General features: G+C 42.8%; 1 protein-coding gene across 3 annotated transcripts in view; it reads right to left on the minus strand.

Moving 5' to 3' along the window:
- Positions 1-16,609, minus strand: part of WRAP73 (WD repeat containing, antisense to TP73) — a 341,996-nt gene that overhangs the window by 56,563 nt on the left and 268,824 nt on the right. For all 3 annotated transcript variants that reach the window (XM_069239949.1, XM_069239947.1, XM_069239946.1), the window contains one exon: positions 1,028-1,153. In XM_069239949.1, the coding sequence (XP_069096050.1) occupies positions 1,028-1,153 (126 nt within the window). The remainder of the gene's footprint in view (positions 1-1,027; positions 1,154-16,609) is intronic.

Here is a 16,609-nt window from a genome sequence, read left to right on the forward strand (position 1 = left end):
GAAACTTCTCCCAACTTCTAGGAGAAGGGTATAAGAACAGGACCTTTAGATCCACTTTCAGTTCATTACTGGACCTGTGGAAGGAATCTGAGAGGACTGATCTCCTGTGCACTTTGCTGCCTGGAGCCTGCCTTAAACCCTCAGAGGACAGCCCTGCTGTTGAGTCCTGCTTCTACACCTTCACCCACAACAACCAAAGGTGACACAAGGGGCTAGTTTGATGGACTCTTGCTCAGAGCCACAGGGACATAACAGGCTCCCACCATCTTGAACCATCACCTGGGCCCAGCCTAAGGGTGTCCTGAACTCCCAGAGGTCACCATACACTAATGGATCCTTTGTTGTGGTGCTAAAGGTGACCATATATCCGGGGTTGGCGGTTTTAGGCTCTATTTTGACCCTTAAACTTTCAAAATTGATAACTCCGGTTCTACTGTTTGGATTTTTGTTGTTTTGGTGTGAAATGATTTATTAAAATGTACTCTATTTTTTCTAAATTGGCTGGGATTTTTCTTGTGTTGTGTTTTTACTTTATTACTCTTTGTGTGCTGCATAAATACTTTACACATTGCCTCTACGTTAAGCCTGACTGCTTTTTGTGCCAAGCTATCCAGGGTTAAGCACAGGTTACATTAGTGACTTTTCGTGGTTCACCCTGCAAGGGATTGTGGCTCTTGCTTGACTAGGACTCTCATCCTCATCAACCAGCAACCCAGTTTCTCACAGGGCCTGGCTGTGATTGTCTTGTACAATTAGAGAGCCTTTGTGAGTGAGTTCCAGTAGAAGTGCCAAGTTCATCACATTCAAGAGGGTGCTGCTGCCATGATGACTTAAACAAACATGGCTTTCATTAATATGGATGGGTGTGCCCTGGGAATACTCTGCCTTTTTAGTGCATTAGGACTCTAACAATAAAAAGAATGTTGCCCTGAGTCACTAGCTTTGCTTTTAAAGTACTAGATCAAACATTTCCAAAACATGTAAAGTTTCTAGAGAGTCAAGAAAATGGCAGATTCTGCATACTGACCATTTTTGGTTGCCAGGTAACGATTATCTGGGCTGAAAGCTAACATTCCAACTCCCAGTTCTGGATTTGCACGATCAGAATCCGGCTTGATTGTCCTCAAAGAAAGCGGCGGCTGGCAAATCTCATCTGGAGTAAAAATGAATTAGAAAAACATAAAAAATGTAAGTTACTGGTAGGAAAGGTACAATGTAATGGCATAATGGGCAGCAGGACTTCTTTCTAACCACATCAAGGGAATCATTCACATTAAGGAGCATGTATCATGTTATACAAACAGAGCTGTTGTGAGGAGACAGTATGTAGGGTTTTGCATCTGCTGCCCTAGAAGAAATAGGAAGATGCAGCATAAAAGTGGATTCAGCTCTCGCCCTGGATACTATATCCCTCCAATCCTGAGGGATGTGTAAATCTTTGAATTCATTGAATGCAAGAATCATGCATGCGGGTGGAAGATCTTCCCCTTGCTCATGGTCAATAAAGTTGTTATTACCGGAAGGCGATAGGGTTTGGTTTCTGAGAGCAGAAGGTGCTCCGTGAACAATTGCTGCCGGGGCCAGCACGGTGCAATGAGGATCAGGCAGCATGGTTATCTCTTCATTTTCATTGGAAGCCTGAAGATGTGAGCGTATGGGGGGAAAACGTAAGCAAAGATCCCTGACAATCTTATTGAAAATGCATTCCCCCATCACCCCCCCCTGCAGTTCCCAGCTGGGTAAGAACTGACATTTTCAGTTCTCCTGTGAGGCAAAGAGATCTAAATTCGAGCTGCCCCACCTTTCGAATATGGAGATGAGAATTGGCTGACTGAGTTCCCATTCGTGGCAGGCTGACTGGTTCTGCTCAGGGTATCTGCTGGATTGTTCCTTATTCCCAGAAGATGTTCCGCCTTGACGGAGATATGGTGTAGTAAGGCCCATTACCAAATTCTTTGAGCTACTAGAGATAGGGTGTGAGACCTCGACCTCCCTGTTTGTTGAGGTAATGCATGCAGGTGGTGTTGTCTTTTCGACAGAAGATACTTGTATCCTCGAAAGGAATGACTGTCTCACGAGAAAGATGGCCCTTAATTCTAGGAAACTGGTGTACATCTTGGAAAAGTGAAACACTCTACTTGCCTCTTATTTTGAGATCCTGAAGATGTGCTCCCCAACCTTCCAGAGAGGCCTCCGTGGTGAGAATGAAATCTGGAAGTGGAGAAAGAAATTTTAGCCCTGCCGAGAGATTGTTGGAGGACAGCCACCAAGGAAGTGTCTTTTTCATACCTGGGATGATTTAAATTAGGTCATCGAATGATCCGGTTACTTGGAGCCATTGTTTGTCCGGCTGTTCTGGGAAGGTCTCATTTTGAGACGTGCATGAGGAAACATGGGAATGGCTTAGGACATCATGGCGAGAAATTATCTGAGGAAACATACAGAAACAAACTTTTCAGAATAGATCGTGAGCCAGCGACATTATGCTTTTTTGCCTCTCTGTGGATAAGAATGCCTTGTCTTGTATGGTGTCCAGAGTTGCCCTGAGAAAACTTATCCTCTGAGAGGGTGACAGACCATACTTTTGGAAATTGACTGAGTCCCAGAGAGCAAAAGAGTTGGGAGGCAGGTTGATGTGGCTTCTGAAGCCTTCCGAAGAAATGGCACTTTTATAAGCCAGTCATCGAGATACGGAAAGAGATGCAGACCTTTTAACTTTGGATGTGCTGCTACTGGGCTGAGGTAGCACTTGGTAAACACTCGGGGAGCTGAGCGGAGACCGAAGGGCAGGACCTTTTTAGGATGGATAGGGAGGTGAAAGTATGCATCTTGCAACTTGAGACTGTGTGGTCAAGAAGTTGCAATATCTCCTGGAGAGAGAGCATACGAAGGACTTTAACGCAGGCACATGATGAGATTTCTGAGGTCCAGAATGGGACGCCATTCTCCCGACTTTTTCTTTACTAGAAACAAGCAAGGATAAAAACCCTCCCAGAACGTGGAAATTTCTCTATTACACCTTTTTGTAGCATGGTGGCTACTTCCTTCCTGAGCACATGGAGATGGGAGGGAAGTGATGTTTGTGGCTGATGAGGTGAAACTTGCAAAAACTCTAGAGTATGGCCGTATTTTATTATAACCATGATCCACTTGTCTCTTGTAATTTGTTACTACTGGTTGAAATAGCAAGAGAGTTGTGGTCTTCTGAGCGGTAGGAGAGGGTAAACTGTTTTCTGAGAGTGTCTCTGGATTGTGCTAGTTGTTTACATCTGGGCTGCTGTTGGAAGAATGCAGCTTGCAGTGCACAATATTTGTTGCTGATGGAAGGTGGAGTGAAAAGATTGGTAATTCTGAGGTTGGTATAGTTGATAGGGCTCACAAAAAAGCGTAGGCTTCTCGTCCACATGCTCCATGAATAGGTGTTTTTCTGTATTGGAGTGCTCCCCAGGACCTAGCAGTATCTGTATCTGCCTTGATGGCCTGTAAGGCGTACTCTATGTGCTTTTGAAAAAGCACATCGTCTTCAAAAGGCATGTCCAAAATTTTACGCTGTACTTCTGGGCGAAATGTGGTCGCCTTAAGCAAACCTTGGCATCTAAGGACGCAGCACCAGCCAGCTGACAAAAGGCTAGGGAAACTAAGTCCACAGATGCCTCAATGATTTCAGAAGCTGTTCTTTCCCTTTCCAGTAATATTTGTGTCTCCAGTTTCTTATCTTCCGATAGAAGATCTTTATACGGTGCGATGTCTGACCACACCTTGTGGTCATACCTCCCCAATATAGCTAAGGCAATGGCTGCCTGCACTGTAGTGCCAGAGATGGTCGTGAATCTTATGCCAATATTATCTAGTCTTCTACCTTCCTTGTCAGGAGTTGAAGTAATATGCGTGGAAGGATTTTTTGATCTTCTCTGTGTAGCCTGAAGCCTGGGTGATTATGGAGTCTGGCTTTGGATGTCCCACCAGGCATGTTGGTGTGTCGTCACTGGCCTTGTATTTGTTTTTTTCAATCAAATCCTAGGAAGGAATGCGATTACCATAGCTGGTGCTTTCAAGACCTTCACACCTTCTTCCCATATATGATTAATTTTTGGGATTGCTCTCACTGTTCTTCTTGACTGATCCTAATAGTCGTAAAAAAAGCAGTCAGACTGCTTGACAGTCATAAGAAGGTGAAACCTAGTTGCAGCTCTTGCCATCAAGGCGTGAAAACCACCTATGTCCTCTGGTGGTGAGTCTGCCATTTGAGGAGGCGGAGAACAAGGTGTGGGAATCCACCTTTCTACAAGATACAAAAGACGTTCTCAACTTGATTGAATCCATCAACGGTACAGGGAATACACAAGGTATCATTACCTTAGACGTAGAAGCACTTTATACAAATATCCCGCAGGAGGCTACTTTGCAGGTGGTGGAATCAGCCCTTTTAAACACTACAACCTCCCTTTCCACCCCTGTACCTTTCATCATGCAATGTGCCACTCTGGCTCTCACTGAGAACTATTTTGAATTTGAAGAACAATTTTTCCATCAGATTAGGGGGACATCAATGGGCAGCACTTTCGCGCCCAGTCTAGCCTGCCTCTACCTGTATGATTTTGAAGAAAAATATATTCTCTCTCAATCTAATCCTTTTCATACTGACATCAAACTATGGAGGCGGTATATAGACGATATATTGGTCATTTGGCAAGGACCGTTGTCAAAAGCAGATGAATTCACTACCTGGGTAAATTCCCTTGACCCCTACTTGAACTTCACAGCTACAGTGTCAGCATCTGGCCTACCTTTTCGTGATCTGATGATTACCATTGATCATAACGGTCAATTGGTAACTAGTACGTACCAAAAACCGACAGATCATAACAGCCTGTTATACGAAAGTCACCATCCCAAAGCTCTCAGAGACAATTTACCCGTGGGACAGTTTTTGCGTCTTAGACGCAACTGCAGTTCCACACACGATTTTGATCATCAAGCTAACTCTCTACAAACAAAACTCCATGAACGTCACTATCCTAATAAACTTGTGAATGTGGCTCGCAAAAGAGCTAGAAATAACCATAGGGAGAGTCTTCTGGCACCCAAGGACAAGGCTCCCCAGACACAAATTACTTGTGTTTCTACTTTCACTCCACTGTCCAATGACATTAAAAAATTGATTAACAAACGTTGGTCTATCTTGGAGAGTGGTGGGATGGTAATGCCAAAACCACTATTTGCCTTTAAACGCACTTCAAATATCAAAGATATAGTGGTTCATACCCGTCCAAAGGTTACTTACGACATTTCTACACAGAGATCACTGTGGGACCTTCCCCCAGTTCAAGGCCACTACCCTTGCGGGAATTGTAATGTGTGCAAACTGACTAAACAAACAACATCGCTAGATCTTGAACCTTTAGGGAAGTGGTACTTAAAAAAACACACAAACTGCAATTCTAAGAATTGCATATACATGATCACATGCCCGTGTGGACTACGCTATATTGGGATGACTACACGCCCTGTTAAGATACGTATAAATGAACATAGGAGCAACATCAGATGCCGTAGGGTCACTACCAAACTATGTGCACATTTTTTTAGACACTCCGCATACCCCAGATGACCTTTGGTGGATAATCTTGGAAGTCCCAAGAATCAGTTCCAATGCCTCCGAGGTTCTCTTTAGAATTGAACAACGCTGGATTTTTAAATTAGGGACTTCCATCAGGGGATTAAACGATGACATTCCGTGGACTACACTTTCGGTTTAATTCCGCTAGCCCGAAGAATTATCTTTTAGGCTAATAGTGGTGTACCAAGATTTTCTCTGCAGTAATAAAGTTTTTTCAATTCCAAAAAAAAGACCCTTCCTTATTAGACAATTGCTTTTTTACCATCTATAACAATACTTATTCTCATAAAGGGATGTCTACCTCACTATTAATGTCCATAGGACTAACTTCCCCGTTTCTACATGCATTTATGAGCATTATCCGCAAATGCTGACCCTCTTTTCCATCTCAATTATCGGCTGCACACTGCAGACCATTGTCCTTTTACTATTTTTAGTGGCTTGCTGTGAAAGTCCGTTCTCTATTTCCAGTATTTGCTGAACGCGCGAGCCGGAAAAGCTCTCCGGTCTCGCTACAACGCATAAATATGCCCGCCGAGCGCCCAGCCATTTGTCTAATGGGACGCTGTCAGGCGGGTAGGTAAATTAACCTACGAACGGCATAATACAAGTAAGTGAAACCTCTTCATTTTTGACCGCGTATCCCCGCGGTTGGACCTAATTTTTACCCGACACGAGTGCTGTCGATTTTATGGGTCTACTGAACCGATATTGGAAAGCTTAGTCGCATCGTGAATTAAGAAATGTCGACTCTTTAGGAATGGGGTGCTAACGTAGTTTTAACATCTTTTAAACCACGTTTGTGATAACCACACCGCATTGAGCACCTATTTCAAGTTTTATAATTATTCCTGTTCTTTTTTCACTTGGCACTTTTTACTAATCCAGTAAATACAATGTTTTATAACTAGAGATATCCACTATGACGTTGTTCTTCTCTACATTGTTACATAATTTCCATTATTGTGGACTTTAATTACTGGAGAGACACTAGTCTATCAGAGTCTCACTTGTTTAGAGTTCTTTTCACAATAATACTATTGTCACACATTGTGTTTTTTTATGACTACCATAATACTAGATTGTCCGTTCCAGTCCCTGACAGGTGATTCCAAGGAGCCGTATCCTATTACCGGGGATGGTAAGCTATATATTGCTTCGCAAAATTGCGCACAGCATTATTGCAATTGTTTGCTACACTTGGAATACACGCACTTTACTTGCACTTTGATTTTTAATTTTTAGGGCGACCTTTTTTGACATAGCATAAACATACAAAAAGTAAGTGACTGTTTTTGCATTTCTTCCCCTAGTTGGGCTCATAGTTAAAATTACTTTTGGAGAAGTTATAATTCTTGTTGGTCCTGATGAAGCGTCGCTGGATCCGGCTGGACCACTAGACGCGAAACATGTAGACCTGACCAGAGGCACCATAAAAGGTTCTATCCTCTTGCGTTATTGTTGGGAGTATGTGAGCATTACAACTCAGTTTTAGACTCCCATTTCGGTTTTTAATCTTGGTCTCCATCTTACCAATCTTATTAAAATTTATAATTAATATCTCTTGATGGATAACCAATTTTAATATTTCTATACTCTCCTTTATTGTTTGAAACTTCACCGCTTTGAACAATACGGTTAAGAGCCCCCTTCGGGGAGCCCGTTAGGCATTGCAGCACCGGCCTAACGAGGAGCTGTCCCGATGATGAAGCCAGTCATCCAATGTGATGCTTGAGGGCTCTTGCTCCTGTTGATATTAGGTCCTCCGCTGCCCTAATTATTGGAACAGTGTACCTTTAATTTCTATCAACTTTGTATGGGAGACTGTACACTGGACCACTAACCTCCCGGTCCCCCTTCTTTTGTTTCTTGTGGGAATTATATATTCATCCCACTCATTACCAACGGGTCTTGTATCCTGAATTTTTTCTTCTTCTGCATCGTCATCAGTGTAAAGCGGATCTTGCCTTGATGGAATGAAAGTTTGTGAAGGCAGTGTCATTCTAGGCGTGGGAGGAGGCATAAGAGGTGGGGATGCCAGTGGAGGAGGTGGTGGTGGTAGTGTTCCCCCAGGTGTAGAAAAGCATGTGTGGTAGTCTTCTAACATGTCATGTAAGTCCTGAACTAATGCTACAGGAAGCTGAACCATGGACTCATGACTGGGTTCCATATATTGTTGGGTTTTGACAGCTGCATGCTGTTGGTGGAACTCCTGAGTATAATATCCACCATACTCATCATCATCTTCATCATCGTGGTATTTCACATTAAGCTGCGATGGACTATGTGCTCGGCCAAATTAAACATTGTCCGACTCTTGCAAAACAATTAGCAGGAAGCAATGGTGATATTTGTGAAGGATTGTGAAAATGATGCCTGTTCAATGTTGTCATTGACAAGAATGTTGATGAATGTAAAACAGGAGTAACCCGTAAGCTTGAGTGCCTCTTCATTTTAAATGATGGTGGTGTCGATGAGGGATTCGTAGACGGTGATGGCGATGAGAAGCGTGCCGCCAATGATGAAATAATGAGATGTGACGGTGAGCTTGTCTTTGTTGTTGTCAGTGATGGTTTTGTCGATGATGTTGTGGTAGTTGAGTATGGTGATCGTCAACCGTGGAGGTGGCTTCGTCAAGGGTGGAGGCTGCGTCAAGGGTGGAGGCTTCATTGACTATGAAGGCATTGTCGACGAGGCTTTAGATGATGCTTCAGTGATCTCTGTCGACGGTGTAGACATTCTTTGCTTAGCAACCTTCGACGGTGCAGTTTTTTCCAATGGTGACTTTTTCTTCATAGTGAATTTGATGGCACTGCCGTTGATGCAGAAACAGAAGAAGGTTTCTGTTTTAGCCTTTTTGGAGTGTCAATGTCAGCCTCATTAGGAAGTAAAGATTTTCCTTTTTGTGAGGAGATTTGTGAATGGTCTTGGCGCATCTGTTTGGAAGCCTTCTTATGCCCATCAGGAGACTCTTGTAATCTTTTCCAGTTTTTCAGTTTATCAAGAGAAGTGTGAGAGCTTGCAGTATCCTCATCCTTCGAGATGACAACAGATTTTGTTCTAAGTGTCTGTAATCAAATTAACAACCTACCCTCTCTGTCTTTTAGGGTTTTGGTTGAAAAGGTCCTACAAATTTCGCAGTCCTTGACCTTATGCTGTGGGTACAAACAATATATACAGTCTTTATGGAGATCCTCCTGGTGAAGTATCTCCTTACCTTAAGATTCGCACGATCTGAAGAGTCCTTTTTTTTTAGAAGAATCTGACATGGTGAACCAAAAATGGTTATAAAATACTAAAAATGTGAAGAAAACTGAGAAGAGATCAGAGAGACTCCCTGTCACACAAAGTGCAGTTGAAAATCTAAGGAACTCAAACTCTCTTGAGAGTGTTCCTCAGGGTGCTGGCATCTGAAAGGTTATAGCTCAAGTTTTGTTATTTTTTACACAAGGATATGGATAGGCTATTACAAAGGCTATCCATCAAAATTTTAGCACATGGTTATATATAATTTACTGCTTTTTTAGAGACACAGTGGGACTCCCACTTTGCTAATGGCGAAGATTCAAGCATGTGAATCTATAAAGGATCCAATACTGCAGAAATAATATTCATACATAACAGGGTGCCTCAAAATCGAGGTCCAACATCAAGACAGGCCCTTGCTGCAAAGCCTCAATGTCAAGAAGCCCATAACACCGACCATCTAAGTCTTGAGGAATCCTCCCTAGATGCTGCCAGGAAGGTGCCCACTAATGCAGCAAGGGAGGCCCCATCCTACACGTCAAGAAAGTTTTCCTTTTAATAGCTAGTCGCCCTAGGATAGAGTGGAAAAGCATGGATGGAGTGAGTAAGCCCTCAAATGCAGTGACTAAAGGGCCTAAAGCACTAAGGTACACTTCCTGAAGAACAAGTTACTTACCTTCGGTAACGCATTATCTGGTAGAGACAGGATCTAGCCCTAGATTTCTAACTTTAGAATCCTCCCCCAGGCACAATTCTGGATCCCGGAAATTTTTCCACTAGCATGTCTGCGTGTTGGGAAAGGGCACCGCGCGACTCTGCACCGATGTCATCCACCGGATGTGACGTCCACTGAGTGCATATAACTGCTTCTCCAACATCAGCTTCTTCTGTGACTATTTTCCACATCCAAAATGGGGAGCCACATAGAGAAACTGAATTTTTGAAACAGTGTGCTAAAATAAAAGACACCCTTGTGGCAAATAATAAAATAATTACTGAATTCTCAATTCAGGACATGAATTTCCATAACGAAATCTTTGAGACAAAAGAGGACTCAGTTCGCAGAGCGGGGGGGAAGGGTGTTAGGGAATCTTTGGCTCGATCCTGCCTCTACCAGATAATGCATTACTGAAGGTAAGTAATCTGTTCATCGGATAGAGACATCTAGTCGCAGGTTCTTTATTTTAGAATCAGATAACAAAGTCATACTATCCCTGGAGGAGGGTCTGCGAACCGAAATCATATAAAGTCTCTAACTAGAACAAAACCGGTCTAGAACAAATGAAAAAGACCAAACATTCACAATAATATAGGAGAGCAATAACATACTCAACAACATAAAAACCTGTGGAAGGAACTACCGTAAGTAACTTCATAAGACATGAAAAAGCATGGGAATAAAATATCCATGTTACTAGCCAAAGCTATGTCAGAATCCAACCAACAATAGGACTATACAAATATTCTCACCCTTAATGGGATCCGAACCCATGCATTCTCTCCCCATAAGAACTATGGAAATGACCACAGTAATGAAAGTCATAAAGATATTGAAAGCATGGAGATAATGTTACCCATAACAGCAGGACAAGTTTGCCAAATGACCCTATGAATATTAATTTATTTACTCTTACATCCAGACCCAAACTGCATGTTTGATACCTATGAAACACAGATCAGAAGGTAATGCCACTAAACAATATCTCTATGCCATATAAAGACCTGTCCTAGCCAGACCTGCCCTGTACAAAAACACAGAGAAAGGTTCATCTCCTGTGGAGAAAGCATAAAGAATGCTCTATCTAAAAGAAGTTGAGGACAACAATAGCAACTATTGACATACAAGCAGTCTTTTCCCTAGGAAAATTAACTAGAGAAGATATATATATATATATATATATATACACACACACACACACATACACACTTCATCTAGGGACAACCCTCTGCAAATTGTGAACTCAAACCACCAACTGGAGTTAGTTGAATGATGAAAATAGATGTCACATAGAAGAGCAACATTCCTTTAATATAGAAATAAAACTCTTCTACAAAAGGTTGAAGTTATGAAGCTAACACCTATTCCTCTCATGTTTAATAGATTTGAACATGTTCATAGAGAAGAAAAAGTACATCACTAGAGGGAAATTTCCTTCAGAAAAGGAAATCTTAAATAATAATGCAAAAGTGTCAGAACAACCCCTAAATAGTCAAGAATGTTCATTACTCTGTACAACAGAGTGAATAGAATCTACAGAGCGACTACATCTCAATGGAGACTTACGATAGCATGACATAATGCCAGGGAAATTAAAGAATGATGTTCAAACAACATGTATATGGCAACAAATGTCTACACAAAGGTGTAGAAAACATTTACTCCTAAACATGAGCAATGTCATGAGACCAACACGCTCAGTCCTGTATAATCCCACCAATGGAACATCATTCTGTTGATGAACGCTCATAAATCACGCATATGGTCACACTGATACCCAGTGCTTGAAATGGAAAAATTAAAGTGCAGGTACTCTGTGCCAGAGTACCTGCTTGTTTCCGAGAAGTGCCGGTACTCTCCAATTAAAAGTATTCAGTTTTTCTTGAGATGTGCCGGTACTCTCCCTCTCAAAATAAAAAAGTGCCGGTACTCAGTACCGGACCATTTAAAGCACTGCTGATACCACATAGAAGTATAAGAGACATTTCTACATAATAACCATAATTAATAAGATAAATATTTTAAATAACTCTCTTTTCAGAAGTAAAATAATATCCTGAGACTCCGATGGAGCTGCAAATATCAAAAGTTCCCTACAAGGGGTACTAAACCTCATAAATAAATATCATAAACTAGGAGAAAAAAAATAACACTCTGCAGAGAGAGAAACTCTGTACCCACAAACGAGGGTCATATAGTTCCACAAGCTGAGCAACCTCAACACAGCAAATATAAATAAATGCTCACCAGGCATACAACAAACTCTCCACCTACGGTAAGATACATACCATGAAGGTATCTACTCTTGAGCTCTAGCTTTTCTTCAGAGTAACAAAACTGTATGACCTGTATATCAAGTATCATTAAGAATCAAAAAGGAAATAAACAACTGAAGAGCTGTCATAGACAGACCTAAAGTGGAAAGCTACTATTTCTGCACAAAATATTAAATAATAATAAAAGTAATAGACAGGGATCAAGGCAAGAGTACATCCGTACAATGCGAGCCAAACACCCACTATGAAAGTAGAACTGAGTAGAAGCCCAACCTCCTAAAGGAAGAATGTTTTCAAGCGGGAGGCGTGAAAACCCACATAGTGTCCCAAGAAATATACACCCCAGCAAAGGCAAAAAAATACCACAATCACCGGTAATTGACAGTATAAGAAAGAATAAGACCTGCAGAAGGCAAGAACACCCACCGGGTGCCACCATTAGGAGAAACTGGCACAGGAAAGAAAAAATCTCATGGGTACTGCCAAGGCATGGCTTATCTTGTGAGGAAAAGCCAAGACAATCCATACAAGCCTGTACAGGAGGAACTGGTAAGGCAGAGGGGAGAGAGGAACAGAGCTAATTTGCTGTTCCACCCAGACTATCCCGAAAACGCCTCAAAGCAGAGTCAGCCTGTGTATCGAATAAATGGGTAAAAGGCATGTCAATCAAAGTGGCTTGAACAACCTCTGAAATTCCAGAGGTGCCTAACCAGGCACGCCCACATAGTGCCACTGAAGAGGCCAAAGCCCTACCTACAGAGTCAGTGGTATTCATACTACAGCAAATAATAAACTTAGCGGTCTGCTGTCCATCTCGGATCAAAGGGGCAAGATTGTTCCTGGTGTCAACCAGAAGCGATGGCAAGATGTATGCCAATGAGTCCCACAATGAATGGTAAAAATGTCCAAGAACGCAAGACATATTAAGGGAGTGCAGAGCAGAACTGGTGGACGAGAGACTATGACTGCCACTAGCGTCAAGTCTCCTGGAATCTCTGTCAGATGGGATATGTGGAAGAGAGTCAATATCATAGGAGGCCAAAACAGCCTGTACCACCAAACTACGAGGGGTGGGATCCCTGAGGAGACAGGCCGGATCACCAGGGGCAAGCCAGTGCATGTGAGCTATAGCCCAATCAACAGGCTTAGCCCAAACCTCCACAAATGTCATGTAGATCTTCACTATAAGGGAGCACCGGCTCCACCCCTGTTTTGCCTCGGAAGAACAAATAAGAGGGGACTCCTTAGAAAGCAGAGGGAGGGTATCTGAGACAACTGGCATGACTGGCACCATACTAGATGTCGACCGGTGCCGAAAAGGTGATATCTCAACATCAGAAGGGGAGATGGGTGTAATGTCGATCGCGCCGCCGGCAGCGTCGCAGGAGTCAACTGATCTGACACAGGTACCGAAGGTGGAAACCCCGAAGGGCCATGCACCACGCTGTAACGGTTTCGACAACGGAAGCAGAAGGTCTAACTGAAGCTAAGAGCAAATTTGCCAGCACCGACAGTCAAGGCACTTTGCACCTCCTTGGGCCACAAAGGCTCAACAGGCGAAGGTGATTTAAGAAAGATAGCGTGAAGAGAATCATAATATTCTCGGATTTGGGTCATAGTCAACCAGGGAAAGGAGGGAGACATGGGGTGGACTTGGGCCTCAACTCCTCAACCGAGGAGTGGTGGTAGGCAGTACATGGTGCGGTCGGGAAATGCTGCGATTTCAACCATTTGCGTTGTGACTTACAGCGTGAAATCGAAGGAGAATGCCATCCACGGGGAGAGCTGTGCCACCAGAAGCTTCATACAACACTCTTGCAGCGGTTTTGGTAGAAGGGGACGACAGGCACCCAGGCACCACAGACAAAAATAGAATGGGGATCCATGGCTGACATCTGTCGTCCACAGAGCCCACAGGGTTTGAGCTCTGAAGACAGACAGTAAAAAAGCATAGTGTTCCATTGACGAAAATGTTGAAGTAAGCTAAAAACAGCCTGATAAACTGTTACCGAATCTGAGATGCAAGCGTGAAAAAGCAGGAACTGATGCTGGCGCATCAGAAAGGAGGTTATTATAGACTCCTTCAACGTCACATGCGGTGGACGACAGTGTGGAGTCGCACAACACCCTCTTCCAATATGCAGACATGCTGGGGAAAAAATGTTCCGATCCAGTCTTTCGCCTGGGGTGGGGATTCTAAAGTAAGGAATTTGCAGCTAGGTGTCTTTACCAGATTCTTTGATTAGGTCAAGATTATGCCACCTACCGATGCAGCAAGACATTCTCTGCTGCCATGAGGGAGTTCCTCCTGGTGCTGCATAAATGCACCCTTTACAGCATGAGGAAGCCAATGGCATTAATCATTGGCATCAAGAGGCTCATGACACTAAGCCTCCAGATTATGGGACATACAATAATGACAATTGACGTTGTAAGGAAGCCTTCCTTGGTACAATAAAGGAGTCTTCCCACAGTGCCATGAGAAAGGCCTTCCAATGCAACATCAAAACAAATTCCAGCACTACGAGGAAACTCACCCTAATGCAGAAAGGAGCCACTCTAGGCTGCTGAGTAAGCACTCAGATGCAGTGAGTAAGGCCCCAGTGCAGAAAGGCAGTCCCCCTCATGCTGCAAGGCAGCCTTGACAGTGCAAGGTAGCCCTCCTTGCTACATGGAATCATCCAGGTGCCTCAATTGAGCCCCCTCCCTTCTCTGATGCTACCACCTGAAATATATATATATATATATATATTAGGTATCTATGACTTATTACAATCCATTTTTCTATACATCATTTGTAATAGTTTAGTTTCACTTATATGTTTATTTTTCATGCTCAACGCTAATTATTTTTTCTACGATTCTTGTTCGAACCTTTATAGGAGGTGGGTTTTGTTCGCTTCTTTCATTGCTATCACCTGAGAGCTCTGCTGACATCTTAAGGAGCAAACAAACCATAATTTGTGTTATTTGCTTTTGTCGCCCGAAGTGCGCCGGGTATGCCCAGACGTGGGTCCCGGGCTCACTGTGCCACTGGATTCAAGCTAGCCTGGCTGATGAAGGGTGATACCCTGAAACCGGTCCCAGGATGCTTGTTTACGGTCCAGGGAGGACCTGGCTTGGCAGTTCGGGCTCGACTGTTTCCCAAGGGGAACAGGGTCAAGACTGATTTCCATATGGCTAGGTCCAAACTGGGGTGGCATGGTGAGGAAAATAATTGATGGATTAAACCCAGATCTCTGACTGGGGGTGAATATTTGATTGGTTCCGCATTCCGTCCATCATTTGTGCTTACTGACATCTTAAGGAGGGCTCAAATTCCACAGGAAACTCTTAACACTGACAGAGATGACTAATCAGTGGATACAGCATTAAAGGCACTAGAGGGATAATGCTGAAATGGCCTAAGGTGATTCTTCTGTATAGAGTAAATCATGCTGTAAAGGCTATGCCTTCATGAAGGCCATTTATCTGTGAGGACCATTGATCTATAAGACATCCATTGTGTAACATGAACCAAGGAATGAAAAAAAAGATCTGAAAATAAGGTCAAATGTCGTCACCAGGAATCCCAGGATGTCAACAGAAACCAATTCATTAGAAGTGCCTACGGTCTCTAGAAATGTCATGGTATCAAATCAAACTAACAATACACAGCAGCCTATAATAATAAGAGACGACACAATGAGATCTGCCCTATTGGCTTTTACAGCACATCAACAGATAAGGCTCTGCCTCTTACATCATGGTATGAGCTAGTTTTTCCATTATAAATGTGATGTCAAAAACCAGGACCAAAACACTCAATAAATCACTTTACAGTGAAACAAATGTGCTGATAGATTACTATGAAAGCCCATGTTGTCGCCAGGTCCATGATAAATCTGGATTGCCATAAAACTCATGAGCTAAATTGAATATGCAGTTACAGCGTCAATGTATCCTTGTGCAGCGACAGTGTCATATGGTTGATAACAGGTGCAGGCTCAGTCATCAAGTGATTCAAAACTCACATTCTTCTGTGTTCGGCAGTGGATATACCGCTTTAGTATTTCAGTCGCAGACCGTGGTTCTTTTACTGAGTTTGCAGGACAAGAAGCCGAACACCAGTTCTTAATGGCTCTAGACTAACAGCTGTCAGACCAGAGAGTGCTGCAGGCATCATGGGGTTTCTTGCTCTCTAGTACATAACAAATCGGTACCCCTACCAGAAATATCTGTCTAAATCTTAGGTTTACGTCTGGAAAGCAGGTAGAATGCCCCCAAGCTTGTAGACTAATTGTTTCCAAGAACTGATACTAGGTGCGGGAGAAGAGATGTTACAAGACATAAAAATAACGAAGCTGGCCTTAAAGATTCTCTTTCAGTCTCGGAAGTGAGGTTTTTCAGTTGCAAACACTGGATTGATAATGTACGTACTGACTTACTGCATAACAGAAGCAATGACTTTTCAGAAGCCCACAGTAAGTTAATCAGCTACTTCTTCATAGCACAATTATCTAAGACAATTGACTTCAGGAATTATATACTCCTATATTGTTCGTAGTGGTTGAAAATATTATGTCTGTGATTTTTCAACCTCAAAGACTGAAGCATATTCTTAAATCACTGCTCAAGTGGTTCAGGTGCGTAATATTGAAACTTCACAATGCTGAGTTTTCCACTCAAGAAAACAAAATTTCTGCCTGGTCAACAAGGAGTGTCTGGGTGAATCTAACAGTTACTCGCCCTTGACATCTTCCTCCCGCA

This window comes from Pleurodeles waltl, chromosome 6, assembly GCF_031143425.1.
Source record: "Pleurodeles waltl isolate 20211129_DDA chromosome 6, aPleWal1.hap1.20221129, whole genome shotgun sequence".
NCBI lineage: Eukaryota > Metazoa > Chordata > Amphibia > Caudata > Salamandridae > Pleurodeles > Pleurodeles waltl.